The 23,773-nt window shown below is 44.6% G+C and overlaps 1 protein-coding gene across 2 annotated transcripts in view; it reads left to right on the top strand.

The window, feature by feature from the left end:
• The window catches only part of SORT1 (sortilin 1), a 51,038-nt gene extending 28,110 nt beyond the window's left edge, over positions 1-22,928 (top strand). For both annotated transcript variants that reach the window (XM_063297699.1, XM_063297700.1), the window contains exons 7-20: positions 394-443; positions 7,851-7,981; positions 9,041-9,185; positions 9,683-9,838; positions 10,892-10,998; positions 11,566-11,668; positions 11,922-12,087; positions 12,725-12,915; positions 14,888-15,077; positions 17,536-17,652; positions 19,065-19,173; positions 19,611-19,717; positions 20,742-20,853; positions 21,101-22,928. In XM_063297699.1, the coding sequence (XP_063153769.1) occupies positions 394-443; positions 7,851-7,981; positions 9,041-9,185; positions 9,683-9,838; positions 10,892-10,998; positions 11,566-11,668; positions 11,922-12,087; positions 12,725-12,915; positions 14,888-15,077; positions 17,536-17,652; positions 19,065-19,173; positions 19,611-19,717; positions 20,742-20,853; positions 21,101-21,115 (1,699 nt within the window). In that variant the 3' untranslated portion in view covers positions 21,116-22,928. The remainder of the gene's footprint in view (positions 1-393; positions 444-7,850; positions 7,982-9,040; positions 9,186-9,682; positions 9,839-10,891; positions 10,999-11,565; positions 11,669-11,921; positions 12,088-12,724; positions 12,916-14,887; positions 15,078-17,535; positions 17,653-19,064; positions 19,174-19,610; positions 19,718-20,741; positions 20,854-21,100) is intronic.
• Positions 22,929-23,773: the final 845 nt, after the last annotated feature.

Raw genomic sequence — 23,773 nt, 5'->3', positions numbered from 1 at the left:
TGTCCTCCAGACACACTGAACACTCTCATAATTCCCCAGCCAATTGATTAAAAATTAAGAGAACTGAAATGTCCATATTTTTGGCTAACACTATAGCATTCCTGAAATTGAAATCCAAAACAACTGGAAACCTTGCTCTATATTGAAACCAAGAGACATTTCTGGTCTGATTTTGATTTAGTGTTTTGTGTGTACCCAGCTGTACAAAGTGTTATCACCCAGCCCAGCTTGATAACAGAATCCAGTTAATTGTAGTTTATTTAATAAACCACAGTGAAGCCATAATTTAACATGATGTATGAACTCATCCACAGAATTGAAGTCCCAGTTGTTTAGTTAGCCTACTTGCTTCCACCATTACACTAATGTGTTTTTTCTCTTGAACTTTCCTAGGGGTTCTGGTGGAACCATCTTCTTTACTACCTACCTGAATGGATCTTGTAGTAAGTAATCCTCATTATAATAAAAACTGCTTCACTTTAGAGCTTTTTCTGTAGATTTGATGAATTCTTTTCTTTGAGTCCAAAGCCTTCATGTCATGAGCACCGTTGCGCTGATTGTGTCAGCAAAACGGCACACACAACAATACAGGGAAACAGGGGCAAAGGATTAAAAAGATATGAAAGCAAAGACAAAGGCAAGCAACAGACACCGGCAACAAGGTAACGACTCCAGCTGGAAAAGCCATTCAGAAAGATACATTGTAACAAAGGGGGAAACTGACAACGCCTGAGCACGAGGCATGCCTGGAGCTGTCAAAGAAGCACGAAAGATCATCGCCCGGCTCAAAGTCATCACCGGCCGGAGGAAGAGGATTAAGCAAACGCCCAGGGCAACAGCAGGGGCCCTGCGACCCCTCACCCACCGGCAATGGAACATTCGGGGCTTGGGGCTTACACAACCCAAAGAGGGGGGAGCGCTGACCGGCGCGGGCTATTTAAATCCCGTACCGGTGCGCTCCCTCCACTCTCAGCTTTTCACTAGGCATGCACTATACTTAAAACCAGAACCTGATTTCTCCCAAATTAGCGTCTGTACTTTATTGGGTAGCAGGCAGAGCCTGACAGAAAGCTGAGAGTCACAAAACCCAACCTCGCCAAGCCCCACCAGACGGAGACAAGCCGCGGGAGGAACCAGACGGCGAGAAGCAGAACCAGGAGCAATGATGGAGCCGGCAAACCGCACCCAAGACGGACGAGATGGTCAGCAAGTGGCGAAGGTGACCCGACGACGGCCGGGGGCGACATACCCCACCGGAGCCACAGACACCCTCCTCGCCCACCCCACTCTCCAGTCTTGGACCCAGCAAGAGGCAGAGGCGACCCCGCAACGGCTGGAGATGACGCACTCCACCAGAGCCACGGGCACCCTCCCGGCCCACACTGCACCCCAGTTCCGGTCCTGGAGCTTCAGCCCAGCCGCAAGAAGCGCAGCGGGGGACAAAGTCACAGACCAATCACTCCCTTACTGGGCCGACGGGGTAGAACACCGGATGGAGCCACCCTACCCGAATTTGGAGCTCACCTACCCCGAAACACCGACTGGACCATTCCCAACAACATCGCGGCCAGCTGACAGGGACACGCAAGCCAGGCTCACAGCCATGGAAGCCCAACTATGGGACCTAGGAGCCCTGTTACAGTCCCTGATAACCAACGGACCCTACAAGACAATGCCAACGCAGGTACCCACCCCAAACCAGACCCCGAACGGGAGAGGGCATGCCTGCATGCAAGTCGCAGCGGCGAGTGCATCCACGCCGGCAGAGCCCACGAGCCAAAGCATGTGGAGGGGCGACCCACAGCACGCGAGGTTCCCAAGGGACTTTTCAGTTACCTTCGACGGGAACCCCACGAAGCTGTCCTTCTTCGTCACCAACGCCAGAGAATACATGGCCCGCCACGGACACTACTTTGATTCAGAAGCTGAAAAAATCTCAGCGGTAGCCATCAAACTGCAAGACAGGGCGGCGGACTGGTACGTCCAGCTATACAAGACCAAGTCCCCAGCCCTATCAAACTTCCATACTTTCCTCGCCGATTTGGAACACTATTTCGAAGACTCAATGGCGAAGGAGAGGGCAAAGTGCGCACTGCAAGCACTGAGACAGGGCAAAAGAACTGTAGCCAATTACGCCCTGGAATTCAAAGCCCTCGCGGGCAAAATCACCAAGTGGTCAGAGGCCACCCTCACTGAAATGTTCAAAAGGGGACTCAACCGAGAAGTGCTTCAATGGGCACTTTACCGGGACAACCCAACCTCACTTTATGAATGGATTTGCCTCTCCGGCAAAGCGGAACACGCACACCGCACGTTCCTGCTGTCGGCCGGAGACGACAAATCCCCGCCCTACCCAAGAGGATCCCCCACGCACATGGGTCCAACCGGACACGCGGACCAACAGCGGAGGTTCGCCCGCGGACCGTGCGCAAAGTGCGGGAAAATGGGGCACAAGGCGGCAGACTGCTTCGCAAACAGAGCACCGGACCGCACACCCCGACCCGCACCGAAAACGCTGCTCAAACCAGCAAACCCACCCCCCCGGCGACTGACAGGAGCTTTAGCAGCCCCAGACGAGGACACGGACGCCTACCTCGCTGGGGACGACAGCGACGCCCCGGCACAGCCGGTGGGAAACGCTCCCCGCCTGCTCTAAGTCGCGCCGCGGAGCAGGTGGTGAAAAAGGGGCGCAACGCACACAGAGAGAATGATGACAACTCCATTTTGACAGGGAAAATCAGACTCACCTACGGCCCCAGAGCCACCGCGGCCGAGGCGTTAGTGGACTCTGGGTGCTCCAGAAACCTGATTCATCCTAACATCGTTGCGAAGCTCAAGCTGCCTTGCCTCCCCCTCCCCAAACCGCTGGCGTTCCATCAACTGGACGGCTCAACAGCGGGGGGGGGGGGAACCAGCCACACAACAGACCAAGACTGTCACCCTAACAATGGGCACCCACAAAGAACAAATATCCTTTGTGGTGACCCAAATCGGGAAACCCATCATAGTGCTGGGCATACCGTGGCTAGCAAGCAACAACCCACGCATCGACTGGAGGAAACGGACCATCCAATTCAGCGATGGCACATATCAAGCTCCAGCACCAGAGAAGGTACCCACCCCGACAGTAGGGAGGGCTGAGGGAGTCGCCCAAGACAATAACCCAACCCCAGAAGGACTACCAGACCAATATGCCGACTTCACAGACGTCTTCGGAGAGGAGGAGGCAGACCAACTACCCCCCCACCGCAAGACGGACTGCAAAATTGAACTACTCCCAGACGTCCCCCTACCCAAACCAAAGATCTACTCCATGACCCAGAAGGAGCTGGCAACCCTCCGGGAGTTCATCGACAAAAACCTGGCCAGGGGTTTTATAGAGCCAGCGAATTCGCCCGTAGGAGCGCCCGTCCTTTTCCGAGAAAAAAAGGACGGCACCTTACGGCTCTGTACCGATTACCGGGGACTCATTGCCGCATCCTCCTCCAATAAATACCCACTGCCCCTCGTAAAGGACATGCTCGCCCACCTGTCAACGGGCCGCATGTTCTCCAAACTCGACCTTCGCGAGGCATACTATAGGATCCTAATCAAGGCGGGGGACGAGTGGAAAACAGCCTTCAACTGTCCCCTCGGCGCCTTTCAATACAAGGTACTGCCATTCGGGTTAGCGGGGGCCCCGGGGGTGTTCATGCAACTCATCAATGAGGTGCTACATGAACACCTATTTAAAGGGGTACTAGTGTACATAGACGATGTCCTCATTTACACAAGGACACAGGAAGAACACGAACAGCTGGTCAAACAAGTACTGGCCAAATTAAGGGGGGCTAAACTCTACGCCAAGCTGTCCAAGTGCGAGTTCCACAAATCGCGCTTGGACTACCTAGGGTACCGAATCTCTGGCAAAGGCGTGAAAATGGACCCCGTGAAAGTCCAGGCAGTTTTGAATTGGGAATGCCCACGCAATAGGCGCCAACTTCAAAGCTTCCTGGGATTCGCAAATTTCTACAGGTCCTTTGCCAGGGGGTTCGCGGAGATAGCCCTCCCCCTAACAGATCTACTCAAAACCAAAGGAGTTGGGGAAACACGCAGAGTCAAGAACCCGGGGGCCGTGCTTAATTGGACTCCCGCATGTCAAGCAGCGTTTGACAAGCTGAAAGCGCTGTTCACAACAGAGCCAATCCTTGCACACCCGGACCCAGAACGGCCGTTCGTAGTTCAAGCCAACGCGTCTGACTTCTCCCTGGGTACCATACTGCTTCAAAAGGACCCCGCAGGAATCCTTAAGGCATGCGCCTACCTGTCAAAAAAATTCTCGGAGATGGAGAGGCGCTGGCACGTATGGGAGAAGGAGGCGTTTGCGGTAAAAACGGCACTGGAGACGTGGCGGCATCTGCTGGAAGGGACCACCCACCCGTTTGAGGTCTGGACAGACCACCGCAACCTCGAGGCACTCCGGACGCCCAGACACCTCATCCCGAAACAGGTCAGATGGGCTCAGTTCTTCAGCCGGTTTAACTTCCAGTTGAAGTTCATACTAGGCAAGAAGAACTTCCTGGCCAACGCGCTCTCCCGACTGCCCCAAGACGAAGAGCCCATCCCTGATATGGTAGGAACGGTACTATCCGCCTCCCAGCTGGGGATGGCAGCGACTACCCGGAGCAGTGCACGAAGACAGCCCAACCCCGCGGCTCAACCGACCGCAAGCCAACCTGGTCCTAGACGGCACCGACCGCAACTACCAGGGGGGATATGGGCAGACCTCATCGCCGCCCTGAAATCTGACCCCTGGCTCCTAGCCAACCCCGCCAAAGTTACAATGGAGCAAGACCTAGCATGGGGAGAAGGCAGACTATACGTCCCCGCATCACAGCGACGGGCGATCCTCAGCAGATCGCACGACAGCAAGCAAGCTGGACACTTCGGATTTCTAAAAACCCTGCACCTAACTCGGAGGCAGTTCTGGTGGCCCTCTTTGAGAAAGGACATCAAGGAGTACGTGGCATCTTGCCCAGTGTGCACGATGACCAAACGGCCACCAGGAAAACCCCAGGGACTGCTGCAAGCGGTGGCGGAGCCCTCACAGCCATGGGAGGAGATCTCCATGGATTTTATAGTCGTTCTACCACCCAGCCAAAAGAAAACAACCATTTGGGTGGCGAAAGATTACTTCTCCAAACAGGCGCATTTCATCCCCTGTGCAGCGATCCCGACCGCCCAACAGCTGGCAAAACTCTTCCTCGTACACGTGTACAGGTTACACGGATGTCCCGTACGCCTGGTGACCGACAGGGGCACACAATTCACCTCGAAGTTCTGGCGGGCCTTTTTAAAACTGATTGGGACCCAACAAGCGCTATCCACAGCCTGGCATCCCCAGACGGACGGAGCCACGGAGATCCTCAATACCACGCTAGAACAATTCCTCCGCTCGTACATCAATTACCACCAGGACGACTAGGTCGATCTACTCCCGTTCGCGGAGGTTGCCTACAATAACGCCATTCACACGAGCACAGGGAAAACCCCATTCGAGGTGGTGTCAGGCCGCGAATTCATCCCCATCCCAGAGCTGCCACAACCCCCGGCTCCCCCAATGGGCGCAAGCGACTGGGGACAGAAGATAGCAGACTTGTGGCCAGTAATCACAGAAGCGCTGAAAGAAGTGCAGACAGCCTACAAAGAGCAGGCAGACAAGCATCGGCGCCAGCAACCAACATTCCAGGTAGGAGATATGGTCTATCTCTCTACCAAATTCATAAAATCACCCCAATCCTCTAAGAAACTGGGCCCCAAGTACATTGGGCCGTTCCGGGTAACACAAATAGTTAACCCGATTACAGTACGCCTGGACCTGCCACACAATTTAAAGAGACTTCACCCGGTATTCCACTGTAGTCTGCTAAAGCCGGCAAGTCCCTCCCGGTGGCACCCTAGCACGCCCCCCCCCCCCCCCAGTGATGATAGACGGCCAGCAACATTTCGAAGTGACAGAAGTACTCGACTCGCGCAGGCAGCGTGGCACTCTACACTACCTGGTGAAGTGGAAACACTTCCCCCCCCAGAATGGGTTGCTGCCTGACACGTCAAGGCACCAGACCTAATGCGCGCATTCCACACTGCTTACCCCGACAAACCCGCGGGTTAACCATTCGGAAGGGGGGCAGTATGTCATGAGCACCGTTGCGCTGATTGTGTCAGCACAACGGCACACACAACAATACAAGGAAACAGGGGCAAAGGATTAAAAAGATATGAAAGCAAAGACAAAGGCAAGCAACAGACACCGGCAACAAGGTAACGACTCCAGCTGGAAAAGCCATTCAGAAAGATGCATTGTAACAAAGGGGGAAACTGACAACGCCTGAGCACGAGGCATGCCTGGAGCTGTCAAAGAAGCACGAAAGATCATCGCCCGGCTCAAAGTCATCACCGGCCGGAGGAAGAGGATTAAGCAAACGTCCAGGGCAACAGCAGGGGCCCCGCGACCCCTCACCCACCGGCAACGGAACATTCGGGGCTTGGGGCTTACACAACCCAAAGAGGGGGGAGTGCTGACCGGCGCGGGCTATTTAAATCCCATACCGGTGCGCTCCCTCCACTCTCAGCTTTTCACTAGGCATGCACTATACTTAAATAAAACCAGAACCTGATTTCTCCTAAATTAGCATCTGTACTTTATTGGGTAGCAGGCAGAGCCTGACACTTCAGAAGTCTTGACCATAATTTACTCATCTGCAGTTATTTTAATGTGGGAAAATAATATTCTAGCTAATTCTATGTATTTGTTTACGAATGTTTGGAATCTTTTTCCTGTGACCCACCCATAGAAAAGTGTAGTTATAAAATTCCACTGTCTTGTGAAACAGGAGTTTGTAATTTAAAAAAAGCCTCACTAAACATAGTGGGAAGTGTCAAAACATTAGCTGGTTTGCAAGTGTTTAGGAGTTGCAGTAGTTCTGTTTCCCCCCCCCCTCTCCTTTTTGTTAACTTTTTGTGCTGCTTGATTTATTTCTAATTTACAGAACATTGGCCTAGTAAATAGGTATTTACTGTCTTTAAATTGCATAAAATAAAACTTTTGATTATGATGTTGAAGGATGTTCTAGAGGCTGCAGAAGAGGGATTTGGAACTACATATGACCCTGGGGCTTGTTGTTGCCCCCTTTTCCAAACTACTTATGAATAACTCCTAAAGTTGCTACAGTGATGATCCTTTTATAAGTTTAGGTGTTGGAGCACAATAAATATGAGAATGAGAACAATTATATATTTGACCTGCCATATTGAAGAAAACACACTGCCACTGTATCACTAAAACCATAATCAAGACAGCAATAATGAATTGTACCTACTTGCCAATGATATATAGCATGAGATGAAGCTTCTAAGAGAGAGGAAATTCAAATGCTTAATTCTTACTGAAGTAAAAGATGTGGAATTGAACTTATTCATGAATGATGGTGAACAGTAGAAGAATCTTTTATTACAGTCAGATATAAAATGTTGTCTTGTGCAAATAAAGAATTGTAAAACCTGTATATAGCATAACCTGTAAATATGAATCAACTACATTGCTGATGTAAAGAGGGCTTCAAGTATTGAAGCACCTGTGGCACTCTGTTTTTGAGGTAGTTTGGCTTTCCATCATGATGTTTATGTAGATGTCTGCAAAATGGAAGTCTATGTAGATAAATTCTTTCTTCAGAACTGCCCGTGTTCAGTACGTGCAGACTGGGGACCTGCACAAGGCTGGGATGAGGTTAGCTGTTTCTTTAGTATGTCATGGAGGGGGGTCATCTGTCTCTAAATGGAGTGATCTTAATTCATATACTTCTCTTCTCAAGAAACCGATCAAGGATTACTAGAGTTAAAGAAAACTAAAGACTTTGGGAAGACATTCAAAACCATAGGAAGCAACATCTACTCCTTCGGCCTAGGTGGTCGTTTTCTCTTTGCATCCGTGATGACAGAAAAGGTAAGAAAAAATGTTCTTGGGTTTCTTTTGTATTTCTGTAGTCTTGGTGCTCTTAGCTAACATCAGGATCTTTTTTCTTTCCTCTAATGCAATGTTCCCAAACTGCGAGCCATTAAGCTATTGCAAGAAGTCCACAACAAATATGGTAAACAACAGAACAAAACAAAACAGAACAACTATTCACAGCTTTTCCACTGGTTCAGATGCTTATGGAAAGATACTTCACTGGCTAATATGAGATGGGAGGGAGAGAAATACTGGGATGACCTAGGAGAGAGATTGGAGAAACAGCAACAGCTGGTTTGGACTGGTTCTTCCTTTCTCCTGGCCTGCGCCAGTATTTCTGTTCCTCCCAAGATATACAACATCATATGCATGACTTTTCCCACTACTGGCCGAGTATCATGCCTGGCTGTGATCTGTGGAAACTGCCAAATGTTCTCACCTTATAACCAACACACACTGTTCTTTATTGTCTGTGCCATGCTCTCCCTCACAGAGCTCACCAGCTACCTACTGGATCTTCCTACTGGGTATCCCATCTGCTGCAGGTCCTTTTATATATTCCTCCTTCCATACATTTTGACAGGGCCCACAATGGCTACTCCCAACCCCTTTCAGATTCAGGAAGCACAGGTTATGCTTCAGAAGTGGAGAATACACTCTCTGGTGTACATGTATAGTTTCCAGCAGCCATAATTCCAGCAGCCCCCCCGCTGAAGTCTCCTTTGTCCGCCTAGCAGCCACCACCAAGCACACACTGGTGCTTGGTTGTCTGAACTGACCAGCCCTGCAGCCCAGCTAAGCCCCAGGAGGCTTTAGCTTCACTTTGCCTGTCCCACCTCCGGTTGCTATATTTTCCCACAGGCAAGACTACTCTAGTGTGTAAGTTCTTTTAAAGTTTGTCATTGTTTAATAAACAGCAACTTTTTAAAAATTACGTTATAAAATCACTATATCATCATAAACATGTTCCAGTTGTTTCATATTATGAATAGCTTTCTCATAAATGAATGTGGATGTTTCTAGAGAAAATAAAAGTACATTTGCTTTATCTAGACTAATACAAGGAGAATCCATGTGTCACTAGATGAAGGTGAAACATGGAACATGGCTCAACTTCCTTCTGTTGGACAAGAACAGTTTTACTCTATTTTGGCAGCGAATGATGACATGGTGTTCATGCATGTAGATGAACCTGGAGGTGAGAGAGGGAGTACAAGATGGGTGATGTAACTTCAATGTATCCAAATCCTGTTTGATTATGGTTACAGAATTGCATTTTAGAAGGAAAGTGCTTCTTTAAATAGTTATCATTATATAGGCACAAAGATTTTACCCAAGACAGAAGTGTTTGAACTGCATATGTAGTAATGGATTTCTAGCAAATTTACAAATGGTTGTTTTGAGAATCTGTTCTCAGTGTCAGTATAGTGTATATAAACATGTGGGCTTCCAGACAACTTTCTTTCCCATGCTAGTTTAAACAAACACATTGTATGAGCATGTTTTTTTACTTAGGTAGACTTCATGTGGTTCTTCATTTAGTCTACTGTAACAGGTTTTAGGCTATTCTGAAATACAGATTGTCCGCATGAGCTTTCTAGTAAGCTACAGTTTGATGGTGGATCATGATACAACTTACAACTGTCTTCCGTAAAACGTTGATTCTCGCCTTTCAGTTTGCTATTTCTTTTCCAGATACTGGACATGGAACAATTTACACCTCTGATGATCAAGGCATCATATACTCCAAGTCTCTGGAAAGACATCTCTATACTACCACTGGGGGAGAGACAGACTTCACCAATGTAACCTCCTTACGAGGCATCTATATTACTAGTGTGCTTTCAGAGGGTGGGTTTTCACCTTCAAATTTCTTTAATGGTCACTGAAGGATTATAGAATTGCTGAACTCTGCTAAGAAAATAGTTAAAACATTTGGAGACCATTTCACTTAGAATGAAAGAAATGCTCCTATTCATAATATATCTAGAAGATGTTCTTGTGAAGCACTAATCCTAGTTCTACTTTCATAAAACCCTTAGACATACTTAATTAGCTCTCTGGCTGTGATTGTTTATGCCTTATTGACTAGAACTATTTGGCTTCTGCTCAAAATTGAATCTTTTTACATTACTTATGTAAAGTAAGAAGATAAAATTAACATGTGCCAAACTGATGTAAGGCTAGCATTTCTGTAGATCGTAATTGAAAGTTTTATTCAGACTAGAAATGTCAAGCTGCAGTGTAAGGCTGGTAAAATTCTATATGGCAATAATGATGTTTTATTCAAACCAGAAAGATAACTCTTCTGCATAGGAACTTCTGTTTGAAATGTTGAGGTCAAATTACATATATTGGCAAAATTGCTCCTAAGCATAGGGATATTGTAAGGACAAGCTGTGCTCCCATCTTGTTTCCTTCCCCATTTGCTGAGAAATCAATGATTAGGTGCTGATTTAGCTCAGTGGATATAAAGTGCCTTTTCATACAACATAACCAGTCTCTGAGAAGGACCCTGCTCTAGGACCTTCAGTCTGTTGCCATTATAAACTAGCAAAAAGAAACTACTGAGGGAAGGTCATTCTTTGTTGCAAGAAAATACAGGGTGGTTTGCTTGTTGGTTGGTTTATTTATCTACTTATTTTCCTAAATAAATTTCAGATGTACTTTTCTGCTTTAGTTTAATTAAAATGCAGTCTGTCTTTAAAAAATGAAACATGGCTAGTTGCTAGAGAAAAAGCTTTTTAGTAATGTTTGCAAAAGTTCACAGTTCTTAAATGCTTGGGATGGTGCCTTTTGCATAACCTGGAAACAACAAAACTCAAACTTTAGATTTTCTGAGGATGCTGTATGGATTATAGTGTATCGTACAAAGTCATGGATTTATTCCTTTTATTCAATCAGATAATTCCATTCAGTCCGTGATTACCTTTGATCAAGGAGGGGAGTGGGTGCACTTGAGGAAACCAGAAAATGCTAAGTGTGACTCAACAGCCAAAAATAAAGAAAAGGTTTGTTTTTTCATGTATTAACAAAAACAAGGTGTTACATAATGCATTTTGACAAGCAGAAGATGTAGCTCTGAACTTTTACTGAAATCAAGGCATCATATTAAGATGTTACATGTTCAGAATAAATATATTAAGCAGTCTTTGAAATTGCTCAGTGGGAAGGTGACTTATGTAGTTGTATTAGTTCATATGCAAGACAGGTTAATGCCTACAATTTGCAATAAAAAGTTAAAAATGGTATTAGGAATATTTTGCAGGGAAAGTAGAATGCTGAAAAAATGTATACTGAGTTGAGTTTAATTAAGCCAAAAGGAGAGGATAGAAAACTGTTGATCCTATAAAATTAGAAAGTTGCTTAGGACCATACAGGTTCTGAATGAATTGTCTCACTTTTGAGTTTTTGATTCTTAAATTTAGTCTGCCTTGGCTTTGCATTAGTAGAGATTTTCCACATTGGCAGATGCATTGAGGCAAGTAATTGTGCTAGCTTTATGTTTAATGAAATCAAATCCATGATGCCCTTGCATTTTGTCCCTCATTCTTGTTTGGATTATTTTATATTTACAGTGCAACCTTCACATTCATGCATCCTATAGCATCTCCCAGAAGCTGAATGTACCTATGGCACCTCTGACTGAACCAAATGCTGTTGGAATTATTATTGCTCATGGTAATGAATTAATCTTATGCACACATAATACATAATGAAATAATGTGCAAGAGCAGAGACTTTTCTTGTGATACTTCACTGAGTTGTATAATCTTCAGATCCAACTTAGGCTGGCTTTTTCTCCCTGCTTGATTAGTAGACATACTGTAAAAGGATGCAAGAGACTGTGGGCTTGACTAAGATGCATGTGGTAGATTTTCATGAGAAAACTGTGGTGCAATTAGCATCTGTGGTGATGTGCTTTATGTTGCAGGAAGTGTTGGAGATGCTATCTCAATAACAAACCCAGATGTTTACATTTCGGATGATGGTGGCTACACCTGGACACGGACACTTGAAGGTCCCCATCACTATGCAATCTTGGACTCTGGGGGCATCATAGTGGCTGTTGAACAAACTCATTTTGTCAACGTAATTAAGTATGCAAGAGTTTTGCTAATATTCATTTAGTGACAGGACATAAGAAGTTCATTGTTTGCTTCTTGGCCTCCACATCTCTAGTTACAGCAGTTTACTGAAAAAGAATTTTTTTTCTTAGTAAAATGTCAAACTGGATTGTTCTGAGACTAGAATGTGTGAAATACATGAAAAAAGAGAAGAGCCAGGGTTAGATAAAAAAGATTGCAACATAATTTGTAATCTTATTTAAGAAATAAGCTCCCCAGAACAAGGGGCTCAGTTTGAAGTTAATATACCTGGAATTATATCCCAACAAAAAGTCTAGGGAAAAGGGTATAAAGAAGAAAAGAAGTGGAAGTCATGGTTGGTGTGCACTGAGTTACCAGTTGAGCATATAGTTTGGTGTAATAATCTCCTGTATAGGAGTTCTTGAGGAAAAAAGATTATTTTTTGAGAGGAAATCTATTTTTTCACTGTCTCCTCCTCCTACCCCCCCCCCAAAAAAGGTGGGGAGAAGGTGGTTGTGTGTATGTGCTTGTTTTTTTTTCCCCTGAATGTTTCCACATTTTTTGCCCTGAGCCATCAGGTTTCTTACTAGGGATAGTTGTGAAATTAGTCTGATTGGTTTAAATTAACTGCAGCCCTGGTTTATTTTAGGTTCTCAACAGATGAAGGACAGTGTTGGCACAACTATGTTTTCAGTGAGGAACCTATCTTTTTTACTGGTTTGGCATCAGAGCCAGGAGCAAAATCAATGAACGTTAGCATCTGGGGATTTCAAGAGAGCTTCTTATCTCGCCAGTGGATCTCATATACCATTGACTTCCATGATCTCCTCAGCAGGGACTGTGAGTAATCTTACTACCAATAGAAATAGCAGCTGCATACTATTATGGCTTTGTGAATCAGAAGAGTAACTCAAGTGGAAAATCTTGTATAGGCTGTTGATGTGATTCAGCACCTTTTAAAATTAGGATACAGGTAGTCCTCGCTTACCAACCACTTGTTCAGCGATTGTTTGAAATTGCAGCAGTGCTGAACAAGTGGTACTTACAACTGGTCCTTGAAGTTCCAGCTGTCCCAGCACCCTCGTAGTCACGTGATCGTGATTTGGACACTTGGCTTGCACTTATGATGGTTGCAGTGTCCTGCAGTCAGGTAATCACCATTTGCAACCTTCCCTGCCGGCTTCTCACAAGCAAAGTCAATGGGGAAGGTTGTAAGTCGCTCTGGTAAGCACTCCCTGGCTGTCCTAACAGCCAGGAACCACGCTGAGACAAGGAACAGGTCTCTAGTGTTTTATTGCTGCTACATAACAGGAAAATCCTAACAAACTAAAGAAGCGTGGGAAAAACCCAGACATATAAACCCCAAAGGTTAAGGCAGTGTAATGGTTGCCTATTCTGACAAACTCAGTCTCACAAGCAGGTGCTTAAGGATAACTGATTTATTGAAAGAATAGTATGCAAATACAAATAAAGCTGAGAATGAGCAAAAGCGCACCAAATACAAACTAAAAACCCTCGTTTCAAACCCGGTTCCGCCCTCGCTCGCGCTTAGCAACCACCCCCTCCCAGGTGTTAGCAACCGTTGCCCACATCGGCCTGAGAAAGTAACCTTGAACACATTCCATAACCCAAACATACATTCCACAGTTACAGCAAGGAGATTACAGCCTGGCACGGCTGGAAATCTCCACCCAGCAAACACGGATCAGGAAAGTGACATGCAAAACGTTACGATGTATTCAGAACATTGGAACGATGAACATGACAGGCGGGCCCGATCTGTGCCTCTTGGAATGGCTACCTAATTCCTCAGTGCTATGCATGCGCTTTACAGCCTGGATGGGAGCCCCCTGCTCTCCATCCGTACACATGACACTGGCCTTCCTGTACACTGTGCTGCACCCTCCTTCCCTTAGCACTCCCACTGGACTGTGCCCTCCTGTGCTCCCACCATGCCCTCCTTTCCTCAGCTTCCCTGCGTTCCCACCGTGCCGCACCCTCCTTCCCTTGGCTGCCAGACTGCAGCACCCCTCCCCCAACTCGTACGTGGCACGTGCCAGGCCTCCCCCACTCCTCTGAGGCACCCCCATGCCCCTTACCTGAGGTTTCTGCTGCTTCCTGCTTAACAACCTGTGCATCTTGGGATTACAATGGCAACCAGGACTGCCTGGATTGCCATCTCTTAGCAATAAGTTCACATGATGTTATGCTTTACGACTGCATTGCTTAGCAATGGCAATCCCAGTCCCAATTGCCATCGTAACCCGAGGACTACGTGTAACTTCATTTTCAAATTAGCTCTTTGCATATTTGAGACTATGTCCGTGATTTCAGCTACAGTTCACCAAACACTGATAATTTCAGAGGTCGGAAAGATAATTTCAATATGCATATTGAATTAACTCTGAAAATCTCTGAATTTTTCAGAAAGCAGTTGAAGAATTTGGGCAACTTTTCAGGCCCAGTGTAAGGACACAGATAAATAGTCCAGCTATCTCTAGAGTATTCCTATTTATCTCTTTCTACAAAACACATTTCCTCCATCTTTCTTCTCTTAAATCAACTGGAGAGGGGAGCAGAGATTTCTCCCCTTACTCCTTTTTGTTGATTAGCGTGTGTTGCAAATGCAGGGCCATGAGATGTAGCTTTGCAAAGGCTTTTTCAGCTGGAAAAACTACACAGTTCCCTTAGACCTCAGTAATACCTCACTCTAAAACTTTGTGGAGAATTCAAAATTGTCAGGAAAACCACTTATTACTCTTTTTAGTTTCTTTTGGCAGTCTTAGAAATCTGGCCATTATTCCTTCCTCAGGTGAAGAGAAGGACTATACAAAGTGGTTGGCTCATTCCAGCAATCCCAGTGACCCCACAGATGGATGCATACTGGGCTACAAGGAGGAATATCGGCGCCTTCGCAAATCGTCTGCCTGTAAAAATGGCCGGGACTACGTTGTGACCAAGCAGCCATCGATCTGTATTTGCACGTTAGATGACTTTCTTTGGTATGCTAAAAATCAGGAGGAGTCTGGTAGCACCTTTTCCAATTAACAGACTTTACTAAAAGGCATAAGCTTTCATGAGCTGCTTTTGTGAACTTCATTAGATGCTTAGAGTAGCTTTTTCCTTTCTTGGTCTTTTTTAATGTTATGAATGGTCAGAGCTGTTACTTTTTTACCTCTTCATTTTGCCACTAGAGCTTGCCCTTAGGCAGCAAGAATGGCACAGTGTCTGCCTCAGGGTCTGGACTTGTGCCTTGTGGTTGGACTCTACTGGTGATGCTTTCTTTGCTATCCCCCCACCTCTGGGGTTGCTCCCCATTTTTCTGCTTCCTCCGTTCTGCTCCATTGGATCATCAGAATTCTCTGTCAGTTTTCTCATTGCCATCTTCAAGTCTTTTTTACCTTCTCAGGCTGTGACAGCAGAATCCAGCCCCATTGCCATTAGGGAAGTTGATCCGTGTCATTGGTGACCTATCACTCTTCAGACATTAAACAGTGTCTTGATTCATGTATAGCAATAAAACATGCTTTGTTTTAATCCCTCATTGTTGAACAAATCATAGTGGCCTGGTCCTGATCTAATTGCTAAGCTATACGTGTTTTATAAATTACAGTGGCTGGGTTCAAAAATCATAGTAAGTTAGAACCACACTGATCACATTAGTATGATACAGTACATTCAAATAAACAAAGTGTGAACTCTGCCACCCTGTGTCCGTGACATGGCATAACACCGTTCTAGTCCAAACTACAAAATTTACTGCAATGAGTGAGCACTGGTGAAATAGAGAAAGCAATGTGACTTCCTCATAATACACTTAGTGTGTCAGAAAGAGACACTAGAGATTACTAGAGCAAACAGAGTTGTGGTAGGAGCTGGTTGTGGTTACCAGATTTTATGAATAGGTTTGTTTGAGATGGCACTAGAAGGCTTCTGCACAAAATATCTGAATCATATGCTCAGTTATGGCTGCAATTTGTCAATATTTTTTTTAAGTCAATGGGGTAGCCGGCATGGAAGGTTGCAAGTGACTCCAGTAAGTCACTCGCACTTTCCCCTGCCTGGCAGCAGCCACCCCTGGCCCCACCATGCTCATGCCATGCCTTGCAGGCCACTTGTGCACCCTCCCCTGCCTAGCAGGCTACTCATGCACCTTCCCCTGCCTGGCAGCAGCCACCCCCAGCCCTGCTGCAATCATGCCATGCCTTGCTGGCCTGCTTGCAAACCACCTGGGACTCGCTTAATGGCAGAATGAGAAGTGCTGGGATTGTCATCACTAAGCAATGTGGTCACGTGATGTTGTGCTTTATGACCACATCACTTAACTACAGAAATTCTAGTCCTAGTTACTGTCATTAACCAAGGACTACCTGTAGTTCAGTTGAATCTTCATTTTTTTTCTAGAAATTTCTGCTCAAGGACAAACATTCAAAACTCCTAGGTTATTGGGCAGGGCACTTTTTTTGAGAATTGAATCATTATAAAGTGAAGCAACTATGACTTTTTGTCCCCAGACAAGTATAGCAAAGAGAACAGGGACAATTTCATTTCATCTTTTCCTCCAGCCAGATCTCTGTAATACTCATTAGGTAAGGCCAATAGTGCACAGCCAGATCCTAAATGTTATCATAATTTTATCATTTCCTGACCTGGCATTCAAGAACACCATCTTCATACTGGGTTGGGAAGGCACCATCAACTAGAAGACTATAGCTGAGAGACTAACAGAAAGCAAGAACACTTATCATCTCTTTATCTTTCCTTGCTTGCTATGCTTGTAATCCCTGCCACCTAAAAATCTTTCATTACTTATTTTGAAAGGGAATAGATAATGGGTGTGCGTGCGTGCGCACACTACATTTATGATAAAAGCATCTTAACAATCACCTTTCCCCATTGCAGATATTTGTATAACCACAAGTATCATGATAGGAATCAAAATCTTTCTAGTCTTCTTTCCACTTCAGCTAAATATCAGTAAATATTTGTATAAACATGCACACCTGTTTCAGATGAAGTCAATGGCTTTTCTTGCTCTGTGCTTGTGTAATGATTGCCTTATCCCAACGAAGTCAGTCTCACCAGGGATTAGTGAATACAACTGATTTATTGAAAGGATAGTATGCAAATACGAAGAAAGCTGAGAATAAGCAAAAGCGTGCCAAATACAAACTAAAAACCCTCGCCTCCAAGCCGATCCCGTCCCCCACCCCAACATCGCAACCACCCCCTCCCAGCATTGGCAAGCGTCACACATCTGCCTGGGAAAGTAACCTTGAATACATGTCATAACCCAAACACACATTCCTTCAGGGCAGCACAAAGATAACACCCTGGCAGGGCTGGAATTCCCCACCCCGCAGATGATAGACACGGATCAGAAACATGACATGCGAAACGTTACGATGTATGCAAACCATTGGAACGATGAACATGACAGTTTGTTTGTTTTGGCTCTAGTGATTTTGGCTATTTCCGCCCAGAAAACCAGTCTGAATGTGTGGAGCAGCCAGAGCTGAAGGGTCATGACTTGGAGTTCTGCTTGTATGGGAAGCAAGAGCTGTTGAAGACCAGCGGGTAATTTCTTGTAAGATTCTAATGCATTAGCAGTAGCATGCAAATTGATGCCCTTAGTCAGCAAGAGAATACTTAGTATTGTGGATCCTTTTATAAAATAAATATGTTTAAACTATTGGGAAGTAGATAATGTTCTAGGGTCCCATAGTGCTCTGTAAAACAGCACCCTATGTTTGCCACCTTGAATTATTTATAAAAATAATAAAGGCAGGATATAAATAACTAACTAACTAACTAACCTGACCCAATAAGAACATCCCATGTGATCGGGGATGCCTGTGGTGGGAAATGATTTGTCTGAGCCTGGAAAAGAACGCCTTTCAGACCCTCCCTTCCCTGCTAGTTTTAAATGACCCCACCTGATTGGACTGACTAAAGTTTGTATAGCCAAAAGGGAGAATTTACAGCCTAATTCTTTGTGTGTGTGTGTGTGTGTGTGTGTGTGTGTGTGTGTGAGTGAATGAATGAATGAGCAAAGCTGGGAGATGTGAGAGAGAGGTGAAGGAGTTTGGATTACTGTTTGAAGCTCACTGAACTGAGAGAGTAAAAGGAGCATTGGTCTTTAGAACATGAGCTGGGAAGAATGGAAGTTAAGCAGATGGAAGCCAGAAGGAAGCAGCAGCCAGCTAGGCATGCGAGATGTTCCAGCCACTGGAGAAGGTCCATATCAGGCAGCGTCAAAACCAGGAGGACATGGTGGGAGTTAAATGAGTGCAAACAGGGACAGTCCAGCAGCATCAGGCCTTGAAAGAGGCTTGTCAGCAGGCCTGGGGTTGGAGATGGTCCAGCAGGTGAGGCCTAGTAAGAGACCCTGGAGCTGTACAGGGTGGTGAGTCAGGCCACTGCAAAGGCCCTGGGACAGATTGCCTGGCCTACTGAGAGGCCCCCCAAGAACGACCTTCTAGAGAGACCACAGCAACAGATGACAGAACAGGTCCAGCAATGGAGAATGACTGCCAGCTCTAGGCAGGCTGAGCTTCATTGGGGAGGCTTCCTGGGAGAGAGGGGTATAAAGATTTATAATCCTAGCACATTGGATGATATGAGGTTAGAAAAGGCTGTTTTTCTGGGTGAAACTGTCCTGGCTTATATGTTGTATTGACCCAAAAGTTCTACTGCTAAAATATTTTGAGAGCAAAGACCTTGATAAGAGCAGTCATTGTTTACGTGCCATCCTGTTCACTGTTTAAATAACATTTTGGTGGGCCAGTCCTAAAAGAATGCTGGCTGGGGGTAAGGGTGAGGTATTATAGGGCTTCAGACAATTCAAGGTTAATCAGACGTGTAAGTACTTTTCAACTTCCCTCTTACGAATTGGCATGAAATAGGTAACTAATCTTTGCTGGCTTAGGATGCTGTCACTCACTAAAAGAAAATCCCAATTACCTATTAAAACATTTCTTGCTTTTCAGATATCGGAAGATTCCAGGGGACAAATGTATAGGTGGGAAGAACCCCAAACGTAAAGAGACAGATCTGAAACAAAAGTGTACAAGCAACTACTTGAGCTCAAGCCAGGTGGTAGGTTAAAAAAAACCTGCTGGAATAGTTATAGAGGATAAGAGAGAACCTTGTCTAAAAATGGGGGGAAGGGAGACACTGGCAGTTAATAGTTAACGCTCAAGTATTTTTCATAAAATTTTCTGATGTATCAACCTCAGTTTTCTGTATTCATTATGATAAATGAGCTTTACAGACCAGCTGTTGAAACTGTGATTAGCATTTTGAGTGAGGGAATCTAATTGCAAAGGACTTCACTCTTTTTTCAAAAATAAGTCATTTCTTTTTGCATTTCCAAATCTGTGCTCCGTACAAGACCAGAGTGCAGGACCTTTTGGTAAGGAGAAATTGAGATATGCCAGAAAGATCATTATAAAAAGCACTTTGTAACTATAGTGGTCTTATGTCTAATAATGCATCACGTAAGCTTTAGACAGCTTTCTGCTTGCTTTCTACAGAATGCGTCTTCCAACTCTACTCCAGTCATTCTGGCTGTAGTTGCCTTGATGCTCGTCACTGCTGTTGCTGGAGTAGTCATCATTAAGAAATACGTCTGTGGGGGAAGGTGAGCCTCAGAGTGGAGAATGACAAAATAAGTTTTATAAAGGACTATAGAAAAAACAGCACAGAGATATTATGCCCTCTTTGTTACATAGATGTGGAAGCAATAGAACTAGACTGAAATGTATTGGTAGCAAAGTCGTCCTTATATGAGAAGAAATAAGACATGTGTTCCTATAAACTGGGTGTTAGTGACGCTGCTAAAGTCTTCCCTTTTTTTCCTCCTCTCCAAAGCAGTCATTGTTTTTGTCTGTTTCCAGAACTGGGCTCTCAGATTGAATGAAAGCCGTGGGGAAGGTAGCCTCTGTGCTCTTTGAGCCAGCTGATTGTTCCAAATACGAGGCTAGGCTGCTGTGCAGAACCTAGAAGAATCTGCTTCTAGATTCAGATCAATGAGAGTCATAAAACTGGGGGAGTGATGAGCACCTGGGGGGAAGACAGATTTTTTTTTTAAGCTGACAGGCTTACATAGGCAAAGTCAGTGCACTGACAAAACTCATTCCTGTTTTGCCTGGGCACACTCACAGGAGGTTCACACAGACAGAGCAGAAATAAAGCTCAGATCAGATTTAATGGAGATCTACCCATCTGTCAGAAACATCTACCAATCAGAAATTTTTAATTTTTTAATTTGTTACCTAGTTGTATGTGCGGGGCGGGGGGGAGGATTGCTTACCATTTAGGGAGAGCATGATATCACGGAGTTGGAGAACCGCTGCTATAATGAGAATCGCTGCTTGCTTGGTGATTAATTTTAAATTAACAACACTGATTCTAGGCTTAGTAACTTCTCCGACCACACTGTCCAGTTTCTATCATTTACTTTTGAAGATACAGCTTTATCCCTTCCCCTTTTTATGGTTTATTGTTACTGTAAAATAGCTTACTGAAGAAATTGAGTATCAGTAAGAGCAACCCATATACTAAGTCCTTCTAAAGATCTCTAATTTCACCTCTCCTTAAAGAAATCTAAACTGATTTAACCAAATGTACAATAGTTCTTTCATCAGTATTTTTCATACTCCTAGATTTCTGGTTCACCGGTATTCTGTCCTGCAGCAACACGCAGAAGCTAATGGCTTTGAAGGACTTGACATACCCAATGCCAGTAAAACTGGTTACCATGATGATTCTGATGAGGCAAGTGATTGCGTCCCTAAGCATGCACCTTTCTAGGTAGTATTTGTTAGCTGAGAACCTGACAACTGTGAGCTGGCTTTCTATGCTGTTTAGCATATATCAGTTTCAAAAGACAGGATGTTTTTTGGGACAGTGGGGATAAGAATTGCTTTTAGAGAATGGTTGGCTTACATTCACCACAGCCAGCTTGAGAGAAATCCTTAATTCAAAATACTAACGTAATTTTTTTCTTTCTCTTTCTGCTCAGGACTTGTTGGAGTAGTGATGTTCTCACTAGGACTGGATACTTTGTGGGTTTGGCTGCTGCTGTAGAAGGGCACGAATGCCAACAGTCCATTTTACTTCCAATATGGATGCCTTTCCCATATCTGAGGGATTCTATATTCCTTTTGCTTGTCTAAAACCAACAGAGCTGCAAGAACTGCATTAGATTTTTAAGGGTGAGGGCAAAGTTCTATAACTCTGAGGAACGAAGAAGGAAAGCTGTTTAATTTAAATATAATTTTATTTTAATCAGATTTTTCCAGTTCTAAAAGGAGAACTAATAGGAATGTGAAATAAGGATTTCACTAAATATTAGCATTACTAGGTACAATGTACTATGCTGCTGGAAGAAACTCCCAATTCCCAAATGGGGAACACACTGCACTCCAACACTGTGATAAAATTGCATTGAAGCTCTTTAGTGTGGCAGCACTCCTAGCAAACAGAGCAATGAGATGCTAGGCAGAGATTGTGGGCATTAACCAGCATCACAATGGGCTGTGTGCCAAAATGCATCTTATTTTTGTTTTCTCTAAAGTGTAATCAAATGGGTAGATGTACACTAAGTAACAGAAGGATGACTCCAAGGCTTGAATTAAGTCTGTGGCCCCAAATCCTATAATTCCAAGGAACTAAACTGTGAGATCAGCGTGTGTACTGCCATAAATTCAAAAACAAACAGCACAGTTCTGGATGGGGAAGAGGTTATTTTTAAAAATAGTAAGAATAAGCAGTACAGGTCTGTTAGAAATAAGTTACTTAGATTGTTACCTGTTTAGGTACTAAATTAGATACATTAGATCAGTCTCTTGAAGGAAACTTGTTACTTGCAGGCAGCACTATGAAGTTTTCAATATTTTCCTTTTTACTGTTTTCTGGAAAGTAATAGACTGGCCACTTTAGCACCACTTTACTATTGTGGATTTATGAATCCCTGTGTATCGGTACAGTTAACTGTTGTAACACTCATGTGAAATCATACACCTGGTTTTCTTTAAACAGAGAGTAATGGAAATTGAACCTTCACAATACTTAGTTCAAACCATCTTGAAGTCTAGTTAGAAATTGGTTTACTAGAATACCCATTGACAGTGTGAAAGCATTCCAGGCCAATTTGGCAACATTGGATTTTATCTGAGCGGACTTCTGCTTTTCCAATGGAACAGCTCCATTGCTTCCCTCCTGCACTTTCCATATGTGCTCTGGGAGGTTCTTTAATCCTCCAGAATATATTTGGGGTGCACGTTGGAATGGAAGGGGAGGAATCTATTCCACAGGTGGATGTTGTTTTCTCAGTTGTTGAAACCCAGTGGGATAAAACCAACTGTAGCAAGTGAGCTTTTTCCAGTGATGGTGGAGAGCTGCAGTGTACAGACAGTAATGCACAGTTGCTGAAGTTGAAGATTGAGGGTTTTTCCTCCTCAATTTGGGGGGAAATGTTGGGGGGGAATCTTCGTTTTAAAAATATTTTAAGCCTGTTTTAGGGATTCAACTACAGATACTGTGTGCTTGCCTCAAAATATCAGGAAACCGCTACCAGTTTCAGCTATTGCATTCAGCGTGATAATGAAGCTGCAAAAAAACAGCATGTTGTCCACCTCATTTATAAAACAAACATGAATCCTTTTAATTGCACTCCAAATGAATTTTCATAGGCATTTACCCTCAGTTACTGATGGTTTTACTTATCCTTTCATTAAAGGAATACACCCACAAGAAGTTTTGTTTCAGCTATAATTTCGGCTTCTTTCGAAATAATTGTGATTGACCTTTCCTCATTTTAGAGCTGGGCTTGGCAAATGGAACTATTGGGGGGGGGGAAATGGAAAAGAGCATACGGTTTTTAGTTCAGTTCTAAACCTGGATCCCAGGGTGTTTCACAAGATGATGTTCACCAACCTATTTCCTTTCTTCAGTCTTATCTGGAAAAGGGCCATACCAGCAGAAAATGTCCGTTCAGGGTTTCTGTGTGAAACTCCTCATAGCATCACATCCCCGGCGCATGGAGATCTGGCACTTGAGATATACTTCCCAGGTTAAAATACTTGAGATGCTGCTGTCAGAGCATTGGGATCATAGCTGTTGGGTGGGGAGTGTGCAAAGACTCTGGGCTGACAAAAAATGGGAGGAACTGAGCTCGCTCAATAATGCAGGCCAGCGTTGGAAGGTAAACAAATGCTTGTACTGCACTAAATCAGGTAATTACAAATAGCAGCGTTACACACTACAAGATTGCATCTTGATCTAACACACACACTCCCATTTGCAAGTGACCGTCTTTGATATTCTTGGGTGGTGAATTATTTAATCTTTGCCTCATTATCGCTCATCTTTTACTTCCTGCAGTCATTAATCTGTCTGAGATGCACAGTTAGCTGTCACTAGTGACTTGCATCAAATCAGTTAGGATTTGTGAGCTGTTCAAAGGCTAGCTGGTACTTCCATATAGAGTAGGCTACTAAAGTTATAATGCTTTCCAACTCTCCTTTGACAGTAATAAAGTGAGAGTGAGAAACCTGAAAGCAAATGGTGGTCTTGACTTGGTCCCCGCTTCCTCTCAGTTCATATGGCCTCACTTTGGTTTCTGACAAGATCCCTTTTCTTCCCTCGTTCCATTGCATCATGTGGTGGTGTCCCAGAGTAATAATTTTTCCAG

The sequence above is a fragment of the Candoia aspera genome, chromosome 3 (assembly GCF_035149785.1).
Source record: "Candoia aspera isolate rCanAsp1 chromosome 3, rCanAsp1.hap2, whole genome shotgun sequence".
Lineage (NCBI taxonomy): Eukaryota > Metazoa > Chordata > Lepidosauria > Squamata > Boidae > Candoia > Candoia aspera.
The sequence above is the reverse complement of the archived record's forward strand: the minus strand, read 5'-3'. Positions and strand labels throughout refer to the sequence as shown.